General features: G+C 36.0%; 1 protein-coding gene across 4 annotated transcripts in view; it reads right to left on the reverse strand.

Annotated features, from left to right (window-relative positions):
• Positions 1-812: 812 nt before the first annotated feature.
• CCDC171 (coiled-coil domain containing 171) overlaps positions 813-26,069 on the reverse strand; it is a 157,392-nt gene continuing 132,135 nt past the window's right edge. For 2 of the 4 annotated variants that reach the window (XM_048291288.1, XM_048291285.1), the window contains 3 exons: positions 21,889-22,038; positions 17,328-17,362; positions 813-1,115 (listed from right to left, as the gene is read on the reverse strand). In XM_048291288.1, coding sequence (XP_048147245.1) covers positions 1,061-1,115; positions 17,328-17,362; positions 21,889-22,038 — 240 coding nt within the window. In that variant the 3' untranslated portion in view covers positions 813-1,060. The other 2 variants (XM_048291287.1, XM_048291286.1) reach the window with 2 other exon arrangements.

The raw sequence follows: 26,069 nt of genomic DNA on the forward strand, positions 1-26,069 counted from the left end.
TCACTCTTGGGTCCTACCAACAACAACAAAAAAGGAGTCTATTTGAAGGTCAAAACAGCCATTACTTTTTAGTCTTTCAGTTTAAACTAAATACATTACCTGCAACACTGGTTTGGGAACTGTCCTTATAAAGTATATAAACATATCATCAGAAATCCTCCCTCCACAATTGTTCTTCTTTCTTATGAAATTCAGACTTGATAAAAGGGTGAGTTTTCAGTGCCTGCAGGGACCAGATTCAGTGGTTAACTTAACTTGTTCAAATAGGCAAGTGGTATCATGTAGCTTTACAAGGAGCAACCTGACCTTCTCACATTGACCAGCAGTGACATTATTGTGCAGGAAGAGAAGCAGTCACATCATTTCTGTTTTGCACAACCTGCTTAAAGTTTGCAACTAAATGCTTGTCTTCAGTTGAGCTGACAAGAGAAAAGAGGGGGCTCAGTGAACCATGGCAGGGCTGCCATGAAATGACAGGAATCATTGGCATACATTTCAAATAGCTCTCTCAATCCTATTAAAGTATTGCAGTCCTGCTTTAAAATAGACAAGTATGAAACAACTTTGATAGATAGAGACTAAAATGGCTTATTGATTTTTTTTTTAAGACTGAGGAAAATTACCCAAAATGTGTCATTCTTTAACATTTAAAAATATACTACATAAAAAATGAACAACAGCAATAAATAAAAGTTTAAAGAAATAACTGCTTCAGTATGCAAAACCGACAAGTGCAGAAATGTGAACATACAAATGCACATTTTCATAAAACCATAAAATTAATGTCAAAAAATACAAGCGCTGAACTCCAGTTCAAAGATAGCAACAAAATTACACTTTAATGGCATCATTTTACATTAATACAATTTTTCCCTTCTAGAAGATTATTGATACTAAGAATCTGAAAATCCATTTTTCATTGTTCTTCTGGGATTGGATGTGACATCCAGGCTGAAGATACAGATTGAAGACAGAGAACTGTCTCTGTTTTGCATAACACTGTAGGATGGATGTGTCAGGTTCAGCTTGCAATGCCAAAAAGTCTGGGATAGAACTCTGGTCAGGCTGAATTTCTAGCTTGGAGCCATGCTGATGTTTGAACTACCTCTTGTTTCCTGGAATGATAAATAAAGAATAAAAAAACAACCAAAAGAGAATCTACATTTACTGTTAAATTCCTTTCACAAAGGTATGTATATGAAGTATTTGCAAGTGTTTGCTTCTTGTTTTAAACACTTACTTTGGTACCTGAGAACCAACAGTCATATTTAATAAAAAGAAACAAAGGACATTTTCTCAGGTATTCCTCACTAGTAAGTGTTAGAAAACAATAACCTACTTTATTTGAAGTGCTACAAATACTTATCGAGAACTTTTACCCCTGTTCATTATAATGACCAGATTTATTTTTTATCAAATAAACAAACTTTTTCCACAGTCTCCCTGCCACTGTTACTAGGAAACATACGTCATGCTAAGCATGGAAGGCATTTGTTTACTTTTAAATGTATTTTATCATCAATTGAAATCATACACTTAATGCTATTCAAATGTTAGCCTGTTAGAAAATGCCCAGAAAATATACACTGAATGTACATTGATGGGAACATGACTCATACTTCAATAAGTCTCAACATTCAGTCAAACAGATATAAAGGTTAGACTAGTTAAAATTCAACATTAAAGAACTTCCAGGACCAAAACATCAGGCATCCTACTTTGAAAGATTATGGATAATATTAGTATATCAGTACTAATAATTCTTTAAAAAATTGTAAAGAAAGACATTCTGTATTCCCCTAAACAAATAAAAGAAAACTCAATGCCATATTGCTCTTCTTCCCTTTACCAATGCACTACAAGATGTGAAAATAACAAACATTTCATCAGGTTTTAACATATGTGAAAGCATCACATGCAAAGCATAATTATGGAATAAAAAAATTAACACACTAAATGACCATTCAGTATCTTTGGGCTTAAAACACTCTCTCTTCAGCATTTAAGGAAGAGTATACATGGATATATAAACACACACACACATTGAGGCATAAACCCATATATACAGACACACAGATTCCAATACACATACTCATAGATATCTGGAGAGAAGCTGAAGGGTATGTGTATATTCATATTTCAACAAATCCAGTCTCAATCATGCATATAAAGACACATTCATGAAAGATTCCCCTTTCCTCTCTTACTGTTGCTGAAGAAAAATCAATTGTTGCCTCTAACACCTACTTCAACAGTTCCCTTTGATATGGACTCTTTTTATTTCCTGATTCACCACAAGCTGTATTGCAGCCACTGTAAACAACCAGATTATGTTAGACCTTCATTAAGAACCCATACAGTAGCAAATTTAAATGACTGTTTCAAGTACATAGTTAAAATGAGGTCGCGCCTTGAGTTTTTCTAAATTATAGTGCAGATGAGGATGAGATAACCAGCAGGACTAGCAGGTAAGATCTGTAACACTCCGGTTTTTCCGTCCTTCTGGGGTCAACTCTCTACCAAATCAGAACTGCTAAAAAGCCAATGCACAAATGAGATTTGCTCCGTTTGTACCAGCAGACCTGAAATGGGATCTCAGTGAAGGCTACTACACCAATTAACAGTCTGTTGTTCTTTGTATACTTTAATCAGCTGACCACACACACAAAATTCTCTCTAAAATAAGATCATTCATTAAAACCATTACAACAGTATTGAAATACGCAAACAACTTGTGATGTTCCAAAAAAACTTCCACATGTAAAAAAACTTAAATCAATAAGGTGGAAGCTACAAATGGGTTTTACTCTGGATAACAAATATTGAAGACAAATTTAAACATATTGGTTTTTACTGCTTTCAACTGGGTTGAAATTAATCAGCATACCACAATGAATGAAAAATCTTATGCTATGATTACACGCGCATATTACTCTTTTCCAAGCTGTAGTGAGGGGGTTTTTTTCTGAAGAATATGGCATCAACATCCCAGTAAAGAGATAAGAAATCAGATTTCCTTTGAGAGTTGCAAAAAAAATGTATGAAACTTAATGATTGGCAGCAAGTCAATAGACTATGTTACTGTAAAAGCTTCACTGTTGGGGGAAAAAAAAAGCTCTGGTTTAGTTATCTAGAGTCTGTGCTCTACTTCTTACAAAGAACAGAATACTAGTCATTGAACAGAAGGGAAATCAGATTTAATAGCAATGTGATTGATGTAAAAAAAAATTGGCTGCTACTCATAAGAACTGTTATGATCCAATATTTTTATATAACCTCATGATGAATAAAAAAATAGTATTCTATAGAAGAAAAAAATACTCAGAACTGGTATAACATTCATTGTCTGAACACATACCTTTACAGAGGAATTTTAAAGGCAGTTATAATTTCCCCAACAGACCTCTTTCACCATTATTGTATTTAGACACCTTTCTAAAACATGTATTAAATTGACAAACTCAAATGACTACGCCAGAGCTGTGGTGATAATCCATCATATAAATATGCATTTAGGTAATTTTTAAAAGAGGAATTATTTATCTTAAATAAGGTGTCTGTTTGGGTAAATCTTTAGCACAGCACTTTTATTTACCCTGTAAGCTGTACATGACTCCGTCTCAACTGTTACATGTCACCAGGTAAATAGATATTTAGAACACATATGTCTAGCAAAAATATGCCTTCAAAATATTTATGTAATATAGTAATTGGTCATGTCCTGTGCACATTTTTCAAAGTTTGATAGCCTAACTTTATAAAACATGTTTTCTCAAAGACAAAATATGAGAAGTTAGTCTATATTATGGAGTAATTGCTTTCTAAATCTTAGTTAACTCAAGCAATTTTTTACTAGACGTGGAAAAGACTTCTAAAACAGTTCTTCTCCATGGGTGCTCTGTGACTAACCTACGATCAAATTTAGGATCTAGTTTAAAGGTTGTCTCATGATATATGAGCTGTTTTACCACAGTTAAAACTCATTTATAGTGGGTTACTTTTTTATGATGATATTGTGAGGCAATATTTTCATACCATAACTTACAATACCCTTATATTATGTTTTTATTGCAATGCCAGCCTACCCAATAGCATCACATTGTGATCAAAGATACCCATTTTGCTTTTGTATATCCATATTTGTGGAATAATATGCACAGTTGGACACTTGAAATGAGACAACTATGCATGTGTTATGACAGCGGTGCAAACAGATAATTTCATAAGGAAGTAGCAAGTATACTGTTTATCTTCAATTGTAGGACAAAAATCTACAGCTGCAGCTGCAAATCAGTCAGAACAGTTTCAGCCTTCAAAATCTACACAAAGATAATTTTACTGGAAAATTTTCACAGCTTTTCAATTTCCCTCAGCTATGTATGTTATTACAAAAACTTCTTCCACTTCTCAGGTCTCCCACCACGAGTTTTTGTCACTTCAAACTGCTTTCAAATACTCAATTTCAAAACACAGTAGCCCAAACTTCTCTTCTGCTTTCTTCTGATATGTAACATGCTACCTTATTAAAAATATATATTATTAGAAAATCAGAGTAATAAATAGTGATAAGGGTTTTGTGCATTAAGGCTTCTGGCTTATGCGTGCAGTAACAGCTGACTTCAACTGAGGTGAAAAAGCCATGAAACTGCTTAGAATCAGAAGAGACCAGATAAGAGACAAAAGAGCATAAAGATTAATACTGAATACAAGTTATGACATTTCCCTACCTGTCTGTGATGATGTAGGTGCAATAACAAGTATAGTGTTATATCTCAAAGTAAATGCAATACAACTGTTGAATTATGAGGCCAAAATGTGATCTGGAATTCACCAGAACACAGGACATACTTAGGTGTATGAAGATGGCTGACAGTAAACAGAAGTGCAGAGGGAGGAGCAAGCTGTAGTTTCTTCAGAATTCTAGCAACCCCTAAGATCTCTGGAAAGACAGTAGCACAGTTTCTCAAGAGTAGGAAGAATTGTAATTTAACTACATATGGTGGGGGAAAAGTGAGAAACAGTCAATATATTTCTCCACAATCGATTTCTGATACTCACTCCTCTCAGCCCAACTCCAGTACATACAAATACACAGTAATACCAGTAGACAGCAAATCAAATAGCCAATAATATTCTTTTCAGCTTCTCCCACCTATGCTATCCTTGCAGCTTGAATCATTTCACTCTGCAATATCAATTCCAGTAAGTGTTAAAAAAAGAACCACTGTCTTCAATAACCATTTTGCAGCACTTATGTGGAAACCCAATTTCCCTATAGAGAAAGATGTACATTGTCAGATCATTCACAACCTCCTACTCAGACTGCTATTTCCAAAACTGAGTTGCTTGTTGCCAGACAATGCCACGGCACTTCCAGTATGCTGCTCTTTTTTTTTTTTTTTTTTTTTTTTTTTTCTCTTAAAAGTAACTCCAAGAGCCATTTCTTACTCTCAGTGAAATAATCAAATAAAATGCTACAAACAGGTATTTAAAATGGAAAGTATTACTTGGGGATGGATATCAGTGCAATACAGTGCTAGTTACAAACTTTTTCAAAGTAGGAATTGTATGCTGGCCGAAACTGGAAAGTTTTCTTCCCATGTCAGTGATCTTGCAATTCTGTATGCTGAAGCAGTAGAACTAAATTGGTGCTCTGACACAATATAAGAAAATGGTAACATTCAGGATAAATTTTAATTGTCAGCACTCCTGCCTGGATTGTGCAAACAATTTGCTATCAGAGAATAATTCTATGGGCTGCCAACTCATTACATATTAAGTCAGGAAGGTAGACACACAGCACACTTTGGGTGCTGCTAGCCAACAATACTAATGGCTTTTTTCATTATCAAGAATTCCCTCTTCCACTTTCAGGAGTTTTTAAACAAACAGGAGTCTGTAATATCTGCAAATTACAATTTTTTCTTACTTTCCTAATGCTTTTGCATTTAATTTGTTCAGTGAAATCACACTCTGGAGGCTCAATTAAAAGCAATTAAGAGAAAGATTTCATTATATATTGTATTTGTTTTTCTAAAAGAAAATTCTGTTTCATTCAAACATACTTAAATCTGGTATGTTTGAAGAACACACAGGATTGGATGGATTATCACACCAGATGAACACTTTATCTTCAGTGTTTTGTTGGCTTAAAGACAAATAACTTGCTTCTGCATTGCTAATTTTGATGTTTTCTAAAAATTTTGGCCAAATTCCACACACAGCCTAGACCACAAGTCATTGTTCAAGATGCTTCAGTGGAATACACAGGGAAGTTTCCCATTTTTAGATCAAATTCTCTGCACTGCACTGATAGTACCAAAGTATTAGACACACAATGCTGTGCTCTTTTTTTCACGGTGAAATGACCAGTCTGTTTTGATTTCAATCCAAGTTTCCAAATTCTTTAGTACATTTTGCCCATGATACCATCATTGTCTTTCCACTCTCTCAAGAATGGAAGCAACTTTTATTTATTTATTTAGAATCCTGGTGGCCAGCCCAAATGACTATTGCTTTACTTTGTGCTGCATGCTGCAAACAACACTGAAAGGTACACTACACTTAGTATTATGACACCACTCTATGTTTCACAGCAGTGTGTAAGATCATCGCTGCCTTTAACTGATGCCTCTCTTGCTTCCAAGGAAGGCTTTCCTACTATGTGACTTTTCCCACAGCTTCTCACTGCCTTAGATCAGTATGTCGCTCTCTCATGGTTCCCTCTCAGTTCTCCATTTCTTTCCAGCAAGAAGGGGAGAACAAGACTACAACCAAGAGACTAAAAGACTCACACCACCATGCTAAGGCACCACCAGCTCACAGAGTGGATCCCCCCATTTAGCCTTTTCTTCTGGGAAAACAGTCCCTATTCCACTAGTTAAAGTGTCAACCTTCATATTCTAGTGAGATATGTATTCAGCCATCATCCGAATTCCTATCCAGTGGGACTGTCTGACGTAAGCCTTCAAAGTTTCATCTGAGTTGCATGTATACTGCTGCTCTAGCAGAAAAAGGAAAAAAGTATATTTACATTCATTTTGCCAAACATTAGCATCTTCTGTCCAATCATTTGAATGCAGAAGTGTTAGGAGAAAACAGCTTAGAGAACAAGGGTTGACACATACAGTGTGAAATCTTAAGGTGCTTGAATGCAATGAGGGAGAAAGTGAGACAGAACCACGTTTCATCTCCCTAACTGTGCTACAGTCCACATGAACTTTGTGACAGGTCTCTGTCTCTCAGCCACACTTCACTAGCTTCTGCTGACATTCAGCTGTCAGACAGCAACCCTTTACCATGCCCCTAACATGCTCTACAGCTTCACCCAATTAACTCGCTTTCACTTGACATTGCAGCAAAAAGCTTCATAATAGGTGGTCAAGGTGCACGGTGTCTGCTTGCCCCCTAACTGCTCACACACAGCAAAATGCTACCTTCCTTTTTGTCTGTTTGCAACGAACCGGCGCAACTACAATTTAGGCATTCTGCTACTAAATGGAACAAGGACAGTGGATCTTTGCCAGCAGTGCATTTATTTGTCTCTTACCAAAAACTATCCTAGAGCTAATAATCAAAGAAATTTTGGCAAAAAAAGAAATTACACTGATTCAGTAAAATACTTCGATCGCTTTATACTTAACAAAAATATACTGTAACATCAATTTGGTTTCAAGCAGAAAGAGGGGAAAAAGTAATTATTTACAATAGTAGCACTTAGCAACATAAAGGAGGAAGGTCTGCAAACAATGCAAGTGTCTATGATTCAGCTTTCTTGCATTAAAAAATCTTTAGGTATTCAGAAGATTAATTTTTGCTATGCATTTCTGCCAAATATGCAGTATTTTCTGGGAATATTTTTAGAAATATGGATCTGTGTAGCTAATAAAACAAATGAACTATTAAAAATATGGAAATCAACATTTTAGGATTCACTTGATAGCTTATAGAAAAACAAGAACAAACATGCAACTCACTGTTACTTTGCTGACAGATGCCTTGAGAATACTTCAATTTGCTCACTAGCTCTCTCAAACATATTTCTATATAAATATACAGAGTAGGTCAGAAAAGTCCGTTGAAAAGTCAATATGTATGTAGTAAGTACTGATGATGCTCAAGGGCTCTTAGCTGAAGACGGTGGAAGAGTCTGGATTGAGCACTGGTGTCTAGACATTGAAATTATAACAGCCACTATAGCAAATACCTTCTAGTGGCCTTATGGGTTTCAACTACCACAATTCCAACAAGACAGGACTCAAAAGATTATCTACATAGCCCTTTAAGATTCTGGTTTGCTAAACTACAGCAAACTCACATAGGTTATGTAATCTATTTTCTTTCCCAGCTTATCTACAGGTAAAAGTCCCCTTGCACTTCTCTTTAAAAATCTTTGAAAGGGCATTTTTTCCACACAAGAAATCTTATTTTCACAAAGAGAAGCAGACATTGAGACTGTAGAAAGTAGAAGCTCAGGAGAAGTCCTAAGCATGAAGGAAGGAAAACAAAAAAGAAATACACTGATTAAGATGTAAAGCAGACTCCTCTCTTGACAGGAATTTATGGGAAGAACATAGAACAACTTATCTTTATGAAAGGTGGTGAAAAGCAGCAAATCGTAAGGAACGGGAGCTCACATACTCTGGAAGAGGCTGCTGATGCAGAAGTGGATAGTTTTGCAGCAATGAAAAAAATATAGTGAACACCTCAGTCAGATTCCATGTAGGAAAATGGCATTACTCAGAATTAAAATGAAGTGTCAAGGATATGCATGGCCTCATAGTGAATATTATTACTGTAGATCTTGTAAGTGAACAAATATTATTTTGGTTCACTAGGTATTGAGATTATAACCTGCTGTTGTTCATAATCCTGAAGTGACAAGGAAAATGCTGATGCCAAGATCTGACAGCCTTTACTATCCGCTACCGAAGAGTAGATTAAAGTTCACTCTTTGGAGACAATGGAAATAGGAGCATAAACTGGATACAAACATGGTTTATGCAACCTATCTGCACCTATTTGAAAAACTGACTGATTGGAATCTGATATCCAAAATACAAACACTTGCATTTTGAGTCAGAACATCTGCACAGTTGCATTAGCCTACAGGCTAATCTGAATCTCAGTTAACCCAAATAACTGTATTAAACTGAGAAGTCTCTTTAAAAAAATCCTCGTGTGATGGAGCAAAGAATGACTGACTTACACCACATGTTTAGAAGTGAACTAATGTTACTGCCAATTTAATTTTCTCAAAATGAAGGTTTATTATTAAAATCATCAAGGTATGAGGAGAACAAAGGGTTCCATCCTTTTAGCACTGGCCAATGCACGTAGATTTTCTGGATAGACCACTGCCGATGTGTAGGCTTCTACATCCTAGCCAAAATCCTGATAAGGGCTCCATCCCGCTCCCCCATAAATTAGATTACAGAAAGATTACTTCTTCACCAGGAAGAGGTATATTTGGCTCCCTGTAGGTTTAGTATCATTCTCTAAGTTTTGTTTGCTTATTCAAGGCAAGTACTTTAATGTTCATTGATCCCCAGTAAAACTTAGCTGAAGTAACTTCAGGAGGGAATTATTCCCTCTCCCACAGACTACATGCAACATCAGAAACAGTGTATCTTCAACAGAGTTCTAAAGGGTAGTTTTGTAATAGTAATGGTCAGGGAAAACAGTGGGCTTTCCAGCAGTATTGCTTATAAAGTATCAGTTGATATCTGAATAGCCTAGAAAAAATATTTTAGGCTCTGTTTCAGTTGATGGCTAACATGTAGGTCTTCTGTAAATCCAAGATCCAAATTACATTAACTGGGCAAGGAATCAAGCTTATCAGTTATAAACAACTTGAGTGTGCGTGAGCTAGGTTTACTGTCTCTATTGGATTTGGCCAAATCTAAATATACAATTATATTTCAGACTGAAATTAAATAAAAAAATCTAATAATTACTTCAACAGAACTTTTTATACTTACTAGATTTCTGAGCACAGCCTCCAAGAATTGGTCTTAGCTCAGGTAATAGATCATCTCTTTCTGTGAGGTTGAATATGCAGTTCAAGTGAGTCCACTAGGCAAATGGAACTAGTATGTCCTGCATACCAATCGTATTTTAGATGAATAAACATTAAAAAAATGCTAATGGAATTTCATCCTTTCATATATATTTAAGCCAAATGTGTGTTCTGAAAGCACAAAGTTAAAAACAACAGAAAAACCCCAAACAAACAAAAACAGACACCACCACCACCACATATAACACTAAACAAATAAAAAAACAGCCCAAAATCCAGAAACCACCGACACATAAAACACTTCAAACTTTCATCAGGTATGTAAAACTTTTAGCAGAAGAGTCATGAAGAACATAGAGGAAGATTTGGGAAAGTTTTTTCAGCATTTTGGTTTGTAAAACAAAAAAAGTGTAATACAACTTAAAAAAATTAGGTTTTCTAAAAAAAAACCCAACCAAAAACCCAAAACAGGGATGTTTCAGTAATTTGGTGTGCCTTGTATGTTCCAGAATTATACCTTCAATTCCTTTACTCAGAGCTCCCATTTAGATTACAGTCTTCTAAAAAATCTCATATTTAAAGCATAGTAAACTTCAGTAAGTTATTAAAATATTTAAAGCAATATATGTTTTGACATATACAAATTAAAATTAAACTGTATAACTTGATGTGTCAGGAAGCTTCGCAAAGCCCTGGTTAAGTTACAATGTTTAATGCTCAGATTCCCAAAAGAATGAAATGGTTTTAATAGACCCTGTGAAAGGAAACATGATGTCACACAGGCTTTGAAAGACTAACAGGCCCCTGACCATAAGCATATAATCACCACACGAGATGATCCTTCTGTGATCAAAGGAGGCCCTCAGTACTCAACAAAAGCTGAAAAATTAGTGAATTATTTCATTATTGTGTCTGGCCTTCAGAAACTGTATGTGTCAAACCACCTGCAACACCTAGATAGGATAAAAGGCTTTCAAAGTATTGGTCAACATACAAATTTAAGAGAGGCAAGTATTGCAATGTCAGCTTCATGGCAACATTTACTGAGTGAACTATGAGCTTATGGGCCAATATCAGTTGAGACCAGATCAGCTGAGACCCAGTGTGATGTCTTAAATCAGTGCGGCTTTAAGAGTTCTATAGGTGCCTCTCTGAAAATAGGAATTCCTTTAGGAATTAAAGGAGTTACACCATCTGAAGGATGAAATGGAATGATTGCATTATCACAATGTCACTGCTTTTCCTGTACCAGGAAAATTTTGCTGGTGATTAACCACACTATTCGTGACCATATTCTTAGTAAATTTTATTACTCACGGTTCATTTTAAAGGTACCCTCCCCTCCACAGAGGGGAAAAAAAAGGGTGAATTGATTGCTTGACAAAAAGAGGTTCCTATCTTCCCAAAAGATGGCATTTCTAAAACAAGTCAACAAAACCCCAAATTCTTGTAAAATAGGGAAGTGAAATTCAGTTTAAGAAGCACATTTCTTTCTAAATCTCTTTCTTTAACTGAACTGTTAAATAAACTGAACAAAACAAATGTTATTTGAATAATCAAGATTATTATCATAATAACATCTTTTTAGCTGACAGCTAAGCTCTTTACCCTACGGAATGCTCATTTCCCATTTTAAAAATTTGTTCAATGATTAGTTTATTCAACAGGTCAAACTGCTTCACAGAGTTCACTCTCTGGAGAAAATAGGTCCTTGCTATGATCAGCTAGAAAAACAGTGCCCTCTCCACATAATGTGGGTTTCACAGAATTCAATGAAAAGTTTTTACACATAATTTAGAAACAGCATAAATAAATAAATAAATAAATAAATAAAACCCTGGGTAAATATTAAACAGATGGTCTTAATGTAAGACCCAACGAAAAGAAATATGAAGACGTAACTTGCTGCCAGTATTCCCTTAAATTATGCCAACATTACAGGAATAAAATTATGAATTAAGAACAATATTATGCTTTGTTCACTAATTGAATTTCCTATTTTTCTATCTCTGCAAGTCATACTCTCTAACATATTTCAAAGGTTTGGTTTTTCTTCATTTCTCACATTAACTTTTATGCTTAAAGTACAAAATGTAAGCTAATGAAAGTAGGTAAACATATGCATTTTTACAAGAAATATGTTATTCTACTGCAAACATGTCACAAAAAGGAAAGCAAAGTTTTTCTTCACAGTTGAAAAGGATGGAAACATGCACAGTTAGAGGAGACGGCAGGGGAAAAGAGCGTTAACAAGATAACAAGCTGATTTCATAAATTCCAGAAAAGCACAAAATAAAGTAGACTGTTTTGCAGCTACCCTTCTTTACCATGCTCACTATCTCCCTTTGGCCTGAAGCGGATCCACCCTCCCTTGCATGAACTAGTGAGGTGAGTTCTGATAGTAAAATCTGCTGGGGGACCTAGGATAGAGACAATACCCAGCCTTGTGTTCCCATGACCTTCCTCCCGGTCTGTGCATCAGAAGCAGAAACTAAGAGGAGACAGAGCATCAGAGACAGCTGTCTCCTGTGGAGGGAAGGCTGACTGCTAGCTGGCACCAAATGATCTGGTGGTGGGGCTATGACTGCCTCTCAGCCACCCAGAGGGAAACACAAACCTCTTAACATGAGATTTTGCTTTACAAAACTTAAAGAGCGTGCGTGTATACATTTATATGTATATTTTTTTAATTATTATTTTTCTTAATGGGTGCATGTAACATTAACCATGCTACATTTTAAGTGCATGCTGCACATACACACATTTCTGAGGCTAGCCGAGAAAGGGGCAGGCTCCCAGCAACACTGCCCTAGGTCATACTCTAATCTTTTTTTTCCCCTGTGATCTAGGCAGTGAGCTAGTAGTATAAAGTAAACAAGAACAGCAAAAAGACAACAAAAATTGTCCTTCTATTACCTATCATCCCGATCAAGTGAACTGCTATCCACAGGTTGCATCTACACATCTTGCACTCTTTATCAAAGTTAATATCTGAAGATCAGCACTGAATTTTCTCCTTATAAACAGTGCTTTACATACTTAGCTTGAAACACAAAACCAAACAGGTGTCAAAACAAAATAATTATTCACAACAGTATACCTTGTAGGATCTAAATCTAAAATGTCAAGAAAATATCAGGAAGATGACAGACTGGATTGCGTGGATTCACTCACCATTTAAGCATCTACGCTAGACTCATTCAGGCACAGCTATGCTTTAATCCCCTCCAAAAATTTCTCAGCAAATTCAGAGTCAGAACAAACAGACGTTCCCTTTATGTTTAACCCACAGTTTAGTGGGGAATAATAGAAGCTTCCCAGCTCTCTTTCTTGAAATAACTTCTTCAAAAGGGAGGAGGAAGCACCTTCTGGCCTGAGTAAAAGTCCTTGAGTCTGGAAAGAAGTGAATCTGTCTGCCTTTGTAGAGAATATTCCTTTTCTTCTATAAAGCCAGTAAAATTGTGTCCTTGGCTCTGTTCTTTTGTAAAAACTTATTCCCAGGGTTAAATGTCCTGGTCTATAATATCCAGTTCTCAAAATAACAGCCTGTCTAGCACTCCCAATGCTTTTATTTCTACTGCAGCATTAACAATATATGTAATAATACACTAATGTTTCTTTTAATTTTATGTCCTGGAAATGCTCTTTTGACAGGTGTGGGAAGAAGGCAAAAGAAACAGTGGTATGTAGCAAACAGGAAGCAAATATATGTGGCCGATGAATAAAACTCACTGCATATTACCAATGAAAAGCATTTCAAAAGGCTAGTGCAAAGGTGTCTAATAAGGAAAAAGCCATCACATGGCTTTTAGCTGTAAAAGTCTCCTGACTTACAGCTGCCCTCCACAGCAACTGGGGCATTTCTGAAACATTCTTTTTCAGGAAACTCCACCTAGTATTTGCAAAGAAAACAGAAGACTAGCTCATTCCAGTATTTCTCCTTTGAAAACTGAACAAAATGAAGCGTAGGCATTCACTGCCTTGCTCTTCTCTAATCTGTTGCAGGCAGAGAATGAACACATGATGATTTTTTATAGGGCAAACTTGAACCTATAGTTTAGACTTGCTTCCTTATCCAAATCATTAGTTTTTCTAAATCCATTTCCAATTAGTTGCCCCTGAAGGTACAATTGTTGCACTGGCCTGCACTTAGGGTAAGAGATGAATACAGCTTTAGCTTCCAAGTGTCTTGTTTTCAGTCCTGAGAACTGAGGACCCTTGTTTGTGAGCTGGTAGTTCCAGTACCTCACTAGAAACACATTTCTAATGCCATAGAAATGCAAACCATGAAGGAAAAAAAAGGAAAGGAGATTACCTTCCTGAAAACATGACCCTCCTTTTTTGAGACTTAGCCAATGACTTGAAAGATTTGTTTTGTGCTTAACAGCGGAACAAACCTGCGGTCATTTAGGAACTTCATGGTTTCCATTAAAACACACAGCATGGACATTTGGAATTTCATGGCAACAGTGAAGTGAGAATGTAGATCTTACTTTTCCCAAGTACGGACCTCTGCTGAGAGTTAACACCCACACACATTCTCTCACATTCCTTAGCCAATTCATGTCATTAAGGAGAGTTGAAGAACAGACCAAACAAAGAAAAAAAACCAAACCAAACCAAACACCCCAAAAAGCCCAAACCAACCCCACTTAAGCCTCTTTCTTAAGCACTTGAAAGGAAAATGCTACAAGTGTAAATGTAATGTTTAAATGCAGCGAACTCATTCTGTCCATCTACAGTGTTTGCAGCATTAACCCTGCAATTGAAAACTGAATTATTGGAAACCACCTAATTACCCAAACATTTACCTCTCTGCAGGTGTAAATACACGGGCCTAATAAGCCTTCTCATTGTGAAAGCAGTTACTTAAATTATATTAAAATATTAAAAACTATTTAATGAGCTTTTTTCCCCTAAAGTAAATTGAGTGTGTGCCTTAACCTGCTTCAGGCAAAGGAAGTTTCAAACATATTGGTTTTGAAACTAGCCATTATTTCCCATGTTGCAAAAATGGCAATTTTATTTCCCAACAGCAAATGAAACTGTCAGGAAAATTTAGATGCAATAAAATTGGGTGGTTAAACCAACAAGCTGGATTTGGAATAAAACTGAATTAAAGGAATTAAAATTAAGCATTATGTCAGTCAAACTTTAGAAAAACTATTTGAAATGGGGGAGGGGGATGTGTTGGGGTAGGGGTTTTTTTGTAAAAGTTGGGTTTTGGACTTGGTGAGGTCCACCCATAACTACCCATTTTATGTCCATCAACTGTGTCACATTTGAAATTTGCGCAATGAAAAATATTTTGCATAAAATGTGTTGCTTCTGGCAACATTTCTGCCTAAATAAAAAGTTGTCAGGCAGTGTGTGACTTTAGTGGTACAGAGTTTTAAAATGGTGGCTTCAGTCCAAGGCTAGCTAATAACGGCTGACATGCACTGGAATCTTGAGGCCTAAATCAACATTGTTTTCACAGCTGTAATTAAGCCACCTAATCAGAAGCACATTTTGACGGGACAGTTTCTGGAAGCCAGACATTACAATTTCTTATGCCTGGAGCGCAGTGGCTCATGAGAGGTCCTCATTTAATTTCAGGTTTTAAAAAAAAAAAAAAGGCTGTAAAATGAAAAGAGTATTAAAAAAAGCAGTGTACGGCTGTTGAAATGAAGCAGGCCTATGTGTTCATGCCTTGACCAACCCTGCATCCCAGCCTCCTTCGGCTCTCTGCCGAGTCCCCAGCTCTCAAGTGGCAGCTGCACACAGTGAGATTAAGGGCTTCTGCCAAAGTCAACAGATGAGCTGGTCTGAACTGGCTCTCTGTGTGTTCTGATTGTAAATTGTGCTGGTGATGATTAGAGAACTCTAACACAGGATGTCAACTCTTATAACTGTCCAGAGAAAATATTTTTTTTTTTTTTAAAGTTCAGGAAATTTTTTCAAACTTCTTTTGTGGCTTGGTACATAGTGTTGTGTCTATAACTTTCAGACGATTCAAACATGAATTCACACAAATCAAGCAACTGTATTACTAAAAAAATACACCATTACTTGCTCTCATTGGGCATACTTCTCTCATTTGGGAATGTATACATAGCAGTGCTGCTGCAGAATGCAATTTGGACTAGCACACCACAGCAGTCTTGTGCTTCTTCCACCTGTCAAGTGGAAGACAGCCCTAAAATTCAGACTATCAATTACTTTTGTTGTGTGATTATCAGTTTGGGACGTTGACACTAGCTTCAACAGCTACCCTGTCCTGCTTTTTTTCTGGAGCACAGCTACACTGGTAACTTTAACATAAACTTTCAACCCCAGAGGCCACTGTAAAACTATCAATATGAAGGCACCAGTCACTGGGGTCTGATTACATTTGGTTCTGCACTTTAATTACATATGGATTCTATTAAATGAACCTCTTGCCTTATAGGCAACATTTTAATCAAATTACTATAATTTTCAAATATGTTACAACAGTCTGACAAGTTTAAAGTTCACATACCTAGAATATTGAGTGTCAAAAAAATTTTTGCATAGAAAAGGAAGCATTCTTTACAAAGTAGCAAATGTGTTATTGTATTACTGTAACTGCTTTTTACTACATTACCCTAAGTTACAAATGTGATTTATAATATAGATTGTTTTTGTTGTTGTTGTTATTAGTAGTAGTATTAGTATTCTAAACTACATTATTTTTGGTCACAACTATTACTTGTGTAAGCAGTAGCACATGAACAGGTGATCATTTGCATTAGGATATGTGCATTCCTTGGCTACCTAGTAAGGCTGGCAAGTGAAGCCCAGTTACATAAAATCAGGTGAGAAATGCAAATATTTCAATAAAAACATAATTTCAGGGAGATATTACTGCTTGGTGGATTCAGTCTTATAGAGACGTTAAACTTAGTAAATCTTATGACTAGAGTTTTCTATTTTCACTTGTCTGATACACTTTCATGTCTATGACCATCTCAATGATTGGGAAATTTTCCTTGTGGGCCTGTCAGATTTTTCTTTACCTACTATCACTTCAGGAATATTCACGTCTTACAGCAACTAAGCACTAGTAAGTAACAATACTGAGCAAAGTTATGATTATTGAGGTCCATATTTACTGAATTCTGTCCAAGACTATTTCCAGGAAAACACATCAAGACAGAGAGTAACAATAAAAATAGCAAGTCTAACTACTTTTTGCAAGGAAATTTAAGAACCAGTATCTCCAAAGCTTTCACAAAACAAATTCAACTGTGCATAAGGTTACATGAGATGGTGAAAAAGCCAAGGAGAGTTTTCATTCAGGACATACCTGCTTCTTGCAACATCTGGGAAGAATTCCTCCAGCTACATCAGAGATAAGGCAAATAGTTGGGATTTCTTCTTTCTCTATAGTTCCATCCTCATAATTCTAAATTTGGGACAATGCATCCCTGTCAGATGCAGGTTGTAGCTATAAAACACAGACTGAACTGGTGACTAGGAAACAAGGTGTATAGGGGAAAGACATGTCAAACCACTGCCATGATCGGCCTGGTTAAGTAGGAAGAAACTGTCAGGGGAATAGTTAACTCATAAGTTTGAGTATTAAATATTTCTTTTCTCTCTACCCCCCATGAATGGGGTTCAAGTAGATCATAAGAATTGAGAGCTGACCGCTTTGATTAGGGAGAAAAGTGTACATCTTCCTTAGTGCAGTTTTTCAACACACAAGTATGAAACCATATGTTAGTTACTACAATCTCTACAATCTCAAGGACAAATACGTAATTTTCATGCAAAAGATCATTCTACTTGCTTCCCTCATCTCAACAAAACTCACCATTTCTGTATTTTCAATACTTTTAAGGGATATCAGTAGACATTTCCAGACAAAGGACAGACACAGATACAACTATGGCAAAAAAGATATGACACAAAGCCACATAAACCAATGAGTGATTTCACTTTCACCTCAGCTAGGAGAAGCATCAAAAGACAACAGTTGTTTTCATAGTTAGTTAGAGAACTCTGCTACATTTACAGACCTCTTTACTTCACCCCTCTCATCCATCTGAAACTAACTTTCTCCCCCTTTCAGATAAAGTTATCCTTTTGGGTCCCCCAGTTTTCATTTCTCCAGTACACACAAAGCTTTTCTCTCTTCATCATCTTTAGAAATTACTGTACTTTCCTCTTCATTTTCTATTCTCATTTGATTCTGAGTTAAAAACAGAAAAAGGAAGAAGTATCACCAGATCAGTGCACACTCAGGTTCAGAGAAGCACCTGACCACTTGTCATAACAAAAGTGGCTTCTTTTGTTTGCCAGAACTGAGACCAGATTATTTTACCTTCTTAAGCTTCTGACAGCAGTACTGAGATCGGGCATAAAATCTTAGGGCTGGAAGCTACAAGAACACGTCCTGAAAAAGTTTTATAATGGACTGAATTCTGTTCACTATGCCTCCTATGTGTCCAGTCACACTGGAAAAGACATTGTCACTGCATCTACACTCTGCAATGCTGCACTTGCAGCGAAAACCCCTTGGACAACATGGATTCACTTGCCATGTGACTAACTACGATGACACATTGCTCTGCAGCACCCACAAAGTAACTGCTTATGACTATTCTACTGCACAGTACAGCACTTCTAAGCTCTCAGTTCAAGGTCTACTTATTACTGCTACTCTGAATGAATGTGCAAGTATACTAATAAACTAACGTATCTGAAGAAGAATTAAAATTAATAAAAGCAGCAGAATTCAGCACAGTTCATGATGTTTATATTACTGGAAGTTGCTGAACAAGAAATAGGCAGGAAGGACTATTACAAAATGGTGATAGTTTCCTAATAGAAGGAAAAAAAAAGGACAATTTAGAAATGTAAGGGAAATTTCAGAACCAGCTGGTAAAGAACAGAAAACCAGAAGAAGTAAAAAAAACCAAACCAGCCAACCAGGAACCCATCCAACCAAGAGAAAAGAGATACAGGAATAGGAATAGAAAACAATAAAAAAGGGGGGGAACAGGGGGAGGGGTGGAAAGAAGAAGAAAAGTAGACTGGTAGAAGATCTAAGCTGTTTTTCAGCCATACTGAATTTTAAAGAGTTGCAAGAATTAAAAATGCACAGGGCTTTTCTCTGCACAGAGTAAGAATTATCAGAGACAAGTACAACAGATAGATAGCTGGGCACTAATGGAGAGTAGAGAGACATTCTGCCACTGACTTCAATTCTCCCCCCATAATTCTCTTCTCTGCAAGCTGTGTTTCCAGTGTTCATCTCACCTCTGTCCATCATAACCATATCCCTTCCTGTTCCTCTCTGTTGGCGTTAGCATGACCACATATAGCAATCTCAGAATCTAAACTCTATTGACCAGAAGGAAAGTGCTTGGACTAGAAATAGACTGGAGGATGGAGATGTCAATTCAAAGCCTGAGATAAAAGATTAGGAGTTAGAACCACCAATTTTGCCTTACGGCATCAATTTTGGTTATACAATTATCAGCAAAACCCAAAGCAGCAGAAGAAAGAAGTGGTGTGAATAGAAAGAAAGGTGGCATAGTTATGAAATTTCAGTAGAAACAGGTCAATTAGGAAAGTGATACCATCTGAACATGGAAAATATCAATGTTCATGAATGGCCCAAATTTGAATGCAATGGACAGCTGGCAGGGCAAGATCCTTAAGCAACTAGCATAAAAGACATCAAGAGACAGCCACAACATTGTGAGATAAAACCCAATTTTATAATGTAAGAGTCCACACAATACACAACCAGAAGACTTCAAAAATATATTTCAGCACTGAGCAATAGTTACTGTTCAGGGAGCACAAACACATGTTATATGAAGGCCTGCAACTGATACAGTCCAAGTGCTGTGTTTGTCTCCTCCATGTAAAATTTTGCCTGCAATGGATATATGATTGAACACGGTGAATTAAAACTAACAAAGCTTGTCTAATTTTGAAACCAAATACGTGCTCAAGAAGTCATTGCTCCCTTTCATTTAAAAAAAGTAACAAAAATCTGTTCTACTTTTTTTACTAGAGAAAGCAATTTAGTGCAGAATTTATTCCTCAAAATCGGAACAGAACAGTAACAACTGGAATGTTAAAATCTAAGTCATGCTGCAAAGCTGCGATGCCTGAAGTTCTTAAAATTTATGCTTAATACAACTTCTACAAATATGCAGAACATACAGAGAAATTTACTGAAAACCCAAATAATACAAAATAAACCATAATCACTAATACTTTCTTCATGGCAGCTTGAGATTCTCATTCTGAATTTTTTCACTTTTACGTTAAAATTTTAAAACACTTCCTATTAATGCTTAGGCCTAGATTCAAATTAAACTGCATCTAAAGGAAGAACTATTGCTCTCCGTAGAGGGCTAACAGATCCCTCCACAACGCAAATAGTATCATCTTTACATTGACACTGCATGCAGATACAAATTACTTTAAAAACACAGCATTTAATCACAAACATTGGAGAGCTGGTTTTCACTGTAACATATCAGGCTGCTGCATAGCCCTTCAAAGACAGGACTAGCATAATCTTTGCTAAAAGATTTCTCAATCCAAATGAAAGCAAACCTTGCTGCAAGTTTGGCAAGTTTCCCAGTCTTCAGTACACAAGTGGTCATCTTGATTTAAACAACAAAAACAATCATAACAGGCAAAGGAGCAGCCCAATTATATTGGGCACAGGCTCAGCAGGACACACATAAACCTAGCAGAAAACATCAAAAGAGTCTGGTTGGAGGAGGAAAAAAGCAATTTCAGTGAAGTAATTTCATTTCTTAGAAAGGTTTTGTAGTCACAAATAAAGTTTTCATTCAACAATTGTCACCTCAAGATGTCAAAATAAATTCAGCACTGACTAACATAGTTTCTATTCGCACTAATTTCCCACTGTGCTGTTAGAAGCAGGTTAAGAAATTAATGTAATTCTGTTGGAAACAACCAAAGCCAAAGCCATAGTCACAACCTTTGAATATATGTTTACTAGTGTGTTTATGTTATTTGCATTGTGACAGCTCTCTTCTTACAAATCTTCTGGTTCAAAAAGAAAGACAAACAATACTCATTTTCTTTATGGTTATTTACTACACAAGACTAAAAGAAAAGAAAGGAGGAAGGGAAGCACAACAACAACAACCAATAAAATGAACTCCAAAGCTTTCTCCTTTATCCTCTGTGAAAAAATAAAAAGAGATGGAGGAGAAATACACTGAGTGTATGCAAGTTGCACATCCTGCAGTCTCATTCTAGAGATACTTGGCTATATATTTATGACAGTTTATGTGTCTGTCCTGTGTGACACAAATAAATCTGCATTTAATAATTCCCCTAGAGAGAGATCTCAAATCTGAAGACTCACCTTATTAGCCTTAAGCAAATCCAAGTACCTTTGTGGGAAATAATTTTAGACAATAAATTACTCCTGAAATTTAATTTTAACCTTGTAACTTCAGTGAGAAGTAACAACAATTATAAAAATAACTCCTAACAAACACTTTGTTTACATGAAGATAATAACATTCTGTTTTAATATACTACATCTCTAGATGTAAAATTCTTCAGGTCCAAAGTTCAACTATTTACTGTACCGGTAAAACTAAAACTTCACAATGTATACTTTTCCAGCAGCAATGAACAGGTCCTTGTAGAAGATATAGTAGTAAAAATTAAACCCTGTGTTAACTTTTACCATTCCTTTTCTCTTCAGAAAAAGTTTCTGTTGACACTAGTTTTATTGCTCTATTATGTTTATAGATAAATATTATTGTATTTCCCTACAGAAACTATACAGCATGAAGGGAGATGCTGGGTAAGAAACCACATTCAAATGACAAAAATTACTTGAAAAGCAGACTTACCATTTTAAGGTCACTTTCATGAAGACTAGCTATTTGGAGCCTGGACTTCATGGTTGCAATGTGAAGCTGAAGAGATTCTGTTTCTCTCACTAATGTTTCAACTCTGGAAACTGCAAGTTGGTAGACTTCCATGAAACTCTGAATCACAGCCTTTAAAAAGTAAAGTAAATCATCAGTGCCAGACAAGCTATATTTAAATGCCAAGTAGCATACATCCAAAATCATTAAAAAATCAGCCCTAATTTTTATTAATTGGAAAAATCAAACAAAAGATGTAAGCCAGGCAGTTAGGTTGTAAGTCAGGACTTAAACAAAGGTCTAACATAGGATTTTGTACTTCTTCAAAAATCTGAAATATTAACAGCATCGAGGAAAAGCAAATGACTGTGCACCCCAATTATAAAGTGAGCTGTTTTCAAACATGCAGTACTGCATTGAATAGTTGATACTATTTTTTATTTAACTATAATTCTTGATGCACATTCAATTTATGTTTATAAAGAATCACTACACAATTTCAGGTAAATTTTCATACTTTCAAAATGAGTCCTCCCACTTCATGTTAAGAAAATTAATTTGTCAGAAACAAAAGAAATACAGTAAAACTACAGATCTCTGGAAATAAATAATCTGATTACAGTGTATCTGGGAAAATATAATTGTTTTCATGTATATAGTGTAAGAATGTCCCAGTCATGCAATACTGATCAGACTGATAATAAAGTTAGCAGCACAAGAGAGAACAAATGATTTGACATTACTGGTAACTTTATATCTATCCTAAATAGTCTAACACTTTTGAGATTATTGGTCTTCTTTACAACTGGTTAATAACAGTTTATAAGTTACAGTTTTCCCCTTTGAAATGAGCTGCAGCAAGTTGCAACTGTAAGAATATATTACAGATAATATGAAATTGGCCTTCTGAATATGTCTGTAGTACAGACTTATAAACTTAGTACCACAAACAGGCATTCACAAAAGGTTTTTACTGTTTTCCTTTCTTTGTTTTCAAACAGACTATTGCTTTTCAGAATAAAAATTAACATCGCTGAAATCAATCAGGTTATTTCATTGTGAAGTGTAATAAACTGCTGTGGCAAGTCAACCCCATCATATCTTTTCTTATCAAAAAGAATATCCAAAATGTTTTAAATACTGTGGTGCTAACCCTGAAAGTGTATTCACATAGCCTAAGTCTGCCACTTTCAGTTCTAATCCTGCTTTTAAATTTTTTTATTTCACTCAACACAACTAAAATGCTGCATCTATTCAGAAACAATACCAAGCAGTAATGGGGATATAGCTCATGCTCTACGTAATACTGCCTGAGAGTCTTCAAATGGCAACGGCCCCCATGTTAAAAATGAGACACATGTTGAAATAGGACTATGACCTGGGCCTGTGACCCACAAACAAGGATTATACCATTGCATAACAAGCTGTGTCTCAAGTCTCAGAGAAAAAATCTCATGTGTTCTTTTAATTACTTCGCGCACAGTATTTAAAAGTTTCTCTGAACTAGAATGTAGAGAGACATTTCCTTAACTTCTTCCTTTTACCTCTGCTACTACAGATCTAGTGGAGCCACTAACCTATACAGCTTCATCCTACACCTCCACAGGCACTAGGTCCATGCAGTTATCTGAAACAGCAGTTTCTAATTCCTTGCTGACCTACTCATATATTTAATTTGTTCTCTCGTTTAATTAATTTGAAAATTTTAAATCTAGGAAAAATGTATTCATGAGCTTTTATTTTCAGACATGGCAATTGTTTTTTTTTAATAATTTAGATTTCTTCTTAGTACAGAAGAAAGTAGTTTTGCAGTTACTAATGATCCCTTACCAATGTGGAAGGTGGCATTTATGCACCCATAAGTACACATTCCTTACAGTATATCCCAACTCCCCAGCAAAAAGTCAGGGTCAGTTTAGGTGTCTCTTGCTCAGGAACAGGTTAGGACAAACATTATTTTTGGGTCTTCCAGTGGGTGGCATGAGCATGAAGAACACTTACTGTAAATGACATCTGGGGAAAGGCAAATACATTGGATTTTTAGATGTAACATTGGAAGGCATAAATGATTTTAAGTCACTTATGTCAGTCACAGATTGAATGACAGATCTGTCCTCAATAATACAAAAGTTACACTTACTGGAAAGCCTGATACACATGGAACGGGCATAGAACCTGGCCACTTGCAAGTTATAATATCTGTCACCTAATGATTAAATGCATCTGTAAAGGAGTTCAGAACTTCAATTTAGATCCCTATTTGAACATTGCAGTTACAAATATATCTGCAGCTCTGGAAACTGTTCTGTGATTAAGAAAGTCAGTTGACAGAATTTCCCAGAATGCAAATCTAACTGCAGAAATTTCTTCCTCTCCTGCTAACAAGTGTTTTCTTCTGTTTTTAAGTACACATAGCAGTAAGATGTATATATAGTTTTTAAGTACACATAACAATAAGATGTTGCAGCAACATTCCTGATTAATTTTTATAACATAAACTTTGGCAATTATACACATCTGCACTGTCTGCATTTAAGCGAGCACTTCTGGTTTTGAATGTGCTGGTAAAAGTGTGACATTAAAACTGGGAACAGACCATAAAGCAATAAAAATTTGTCTTCAGTTACAGACAAAATGTTACAAGAATACACACCAGAAAATGACTTCTGTTCAGAAAGGCAAGATGTAGTGACCCCCAAATCTTTCAGGAACCGATATTATTGCAACTCCTTTCAAAAATCTAAAACATTTTCAGACAGATGACTATTGAGGGAAAGTTAGTGAGGAGAAGACTTAAACAAGGAGGCCACAGAAGTAGTGGAGTTGAAGAATACTGATTTTAAACATCACTGGCTCTAGGTATTCCTCCCTCCTTGTGCAAGGGGCTTGGACCAAAGGACAATCAGAGGTCCCTTCCAAACTCAACCTAATTCAGTGATTACAAAGTCATCCTAGGGATGGAACACAAATCCAGGTAATGGTTGACATCTACCTAGACTGTCAGTTTTAAGAGCACAAATTGTAAGTCATTCCTTCACATTAATAAAAAATAAAAAGAATAAATAATCAGACGCTGAATGTTTTCGGTTTTTTTACAGTGATACCCTTCCTTTCTTTTCACCCCACACAATGCTTTAATGTATAGAGGATGTCACTATTATTTATGACACCAACATCCTCCATCACATACTACTGATATAGCAGAAGCAAATGGTAGGAGTGCTTTTAATCCAAAAGTGTCTTCAATGTGAGAAGAGACCCCTGCTCCAGCACTAAAACAAGACACATGTCGCTTCATGAAAACAGATGCATGACTTCCCAGATAATTGGCTACAACACACAAGATGAAAGTATATTCCTGTGGTTGGCACGGAAAAAGGATGCTTTTAGGCTGAAGTTGTTGGACTAGGAAGAAAATGTGCAAGAGTGCCCAAAATTCCATTTTCAAATATAACTTTCAATGGACAGATTATTTTAAGCCTAAGTACTTCAAACGATCTCTTTTTTTTTATAGCTACTGAATATTTAAAACAGTATCCCTATCTAGAAAATCACTAAGAGCACTTTAACCATCTTTCAGTACAAAATCAGAAAACTTTTTAAAAATCAGGTGTTAGTCATATCATAAAGGAACAAAGTATTTTAAATTTTAGATCTTTATTCAATTAGAAAAAGGGCCTCGGAAGATTTTGAGTGAAAGAAGGCCTTATGACCTGTTCAGAGATGTCTCATCTCTAATATGAAGGTATACATAAAAAGTTTCAGCTTTGGCTACGAGTTGGTGAAGATGAGAAACCAAAGTTGAGAGTAAAAATAAAACAAATTGATGCTGTTTATAAACTGCAAACCAGTGAACATCAGAGCAAAAGAGCAAAATCTAAGCCATGCTTTCTTTCTCCATATTAATCTTTAAAAGGACGGAGAACACTTAAGCTTAGGACAGTTCTCCAAGGGACATGTAAACCCACTTTTTTCTAATATGCTGTGTACTTTTGAATAACCAAGCAGTGTCTAGTTCTGTACACGATTTCTAGAACCAGTAATTTTCAGGTGGATAGTGCTATAGATGCTGTAAAAGTGCATCTGCATGTATTGCTGCCTGTAAACCGACAAGACTGAAAGAATTCAATCTGCAGGAGTACTTTATTACTGACAAATTACGT

The sequence above is a fragment of the Corvus hawaiiensis genome, chromosome Z (genome assembly GCF_020740725.1).
Source record: "Corvus hawaiiensis isolate bCorHaw1 chromosome Z, bCorHaw1.pri.cur, whole genome shotgun sequence".
In the NCBI taxonomy this organism is placed as follows: domain Eukaryota; kingdom Metazoa; phylum Chordata; class Aves; order Passeriformes; family Corvidae; genus Corvus; species Corvus hawaiiensis.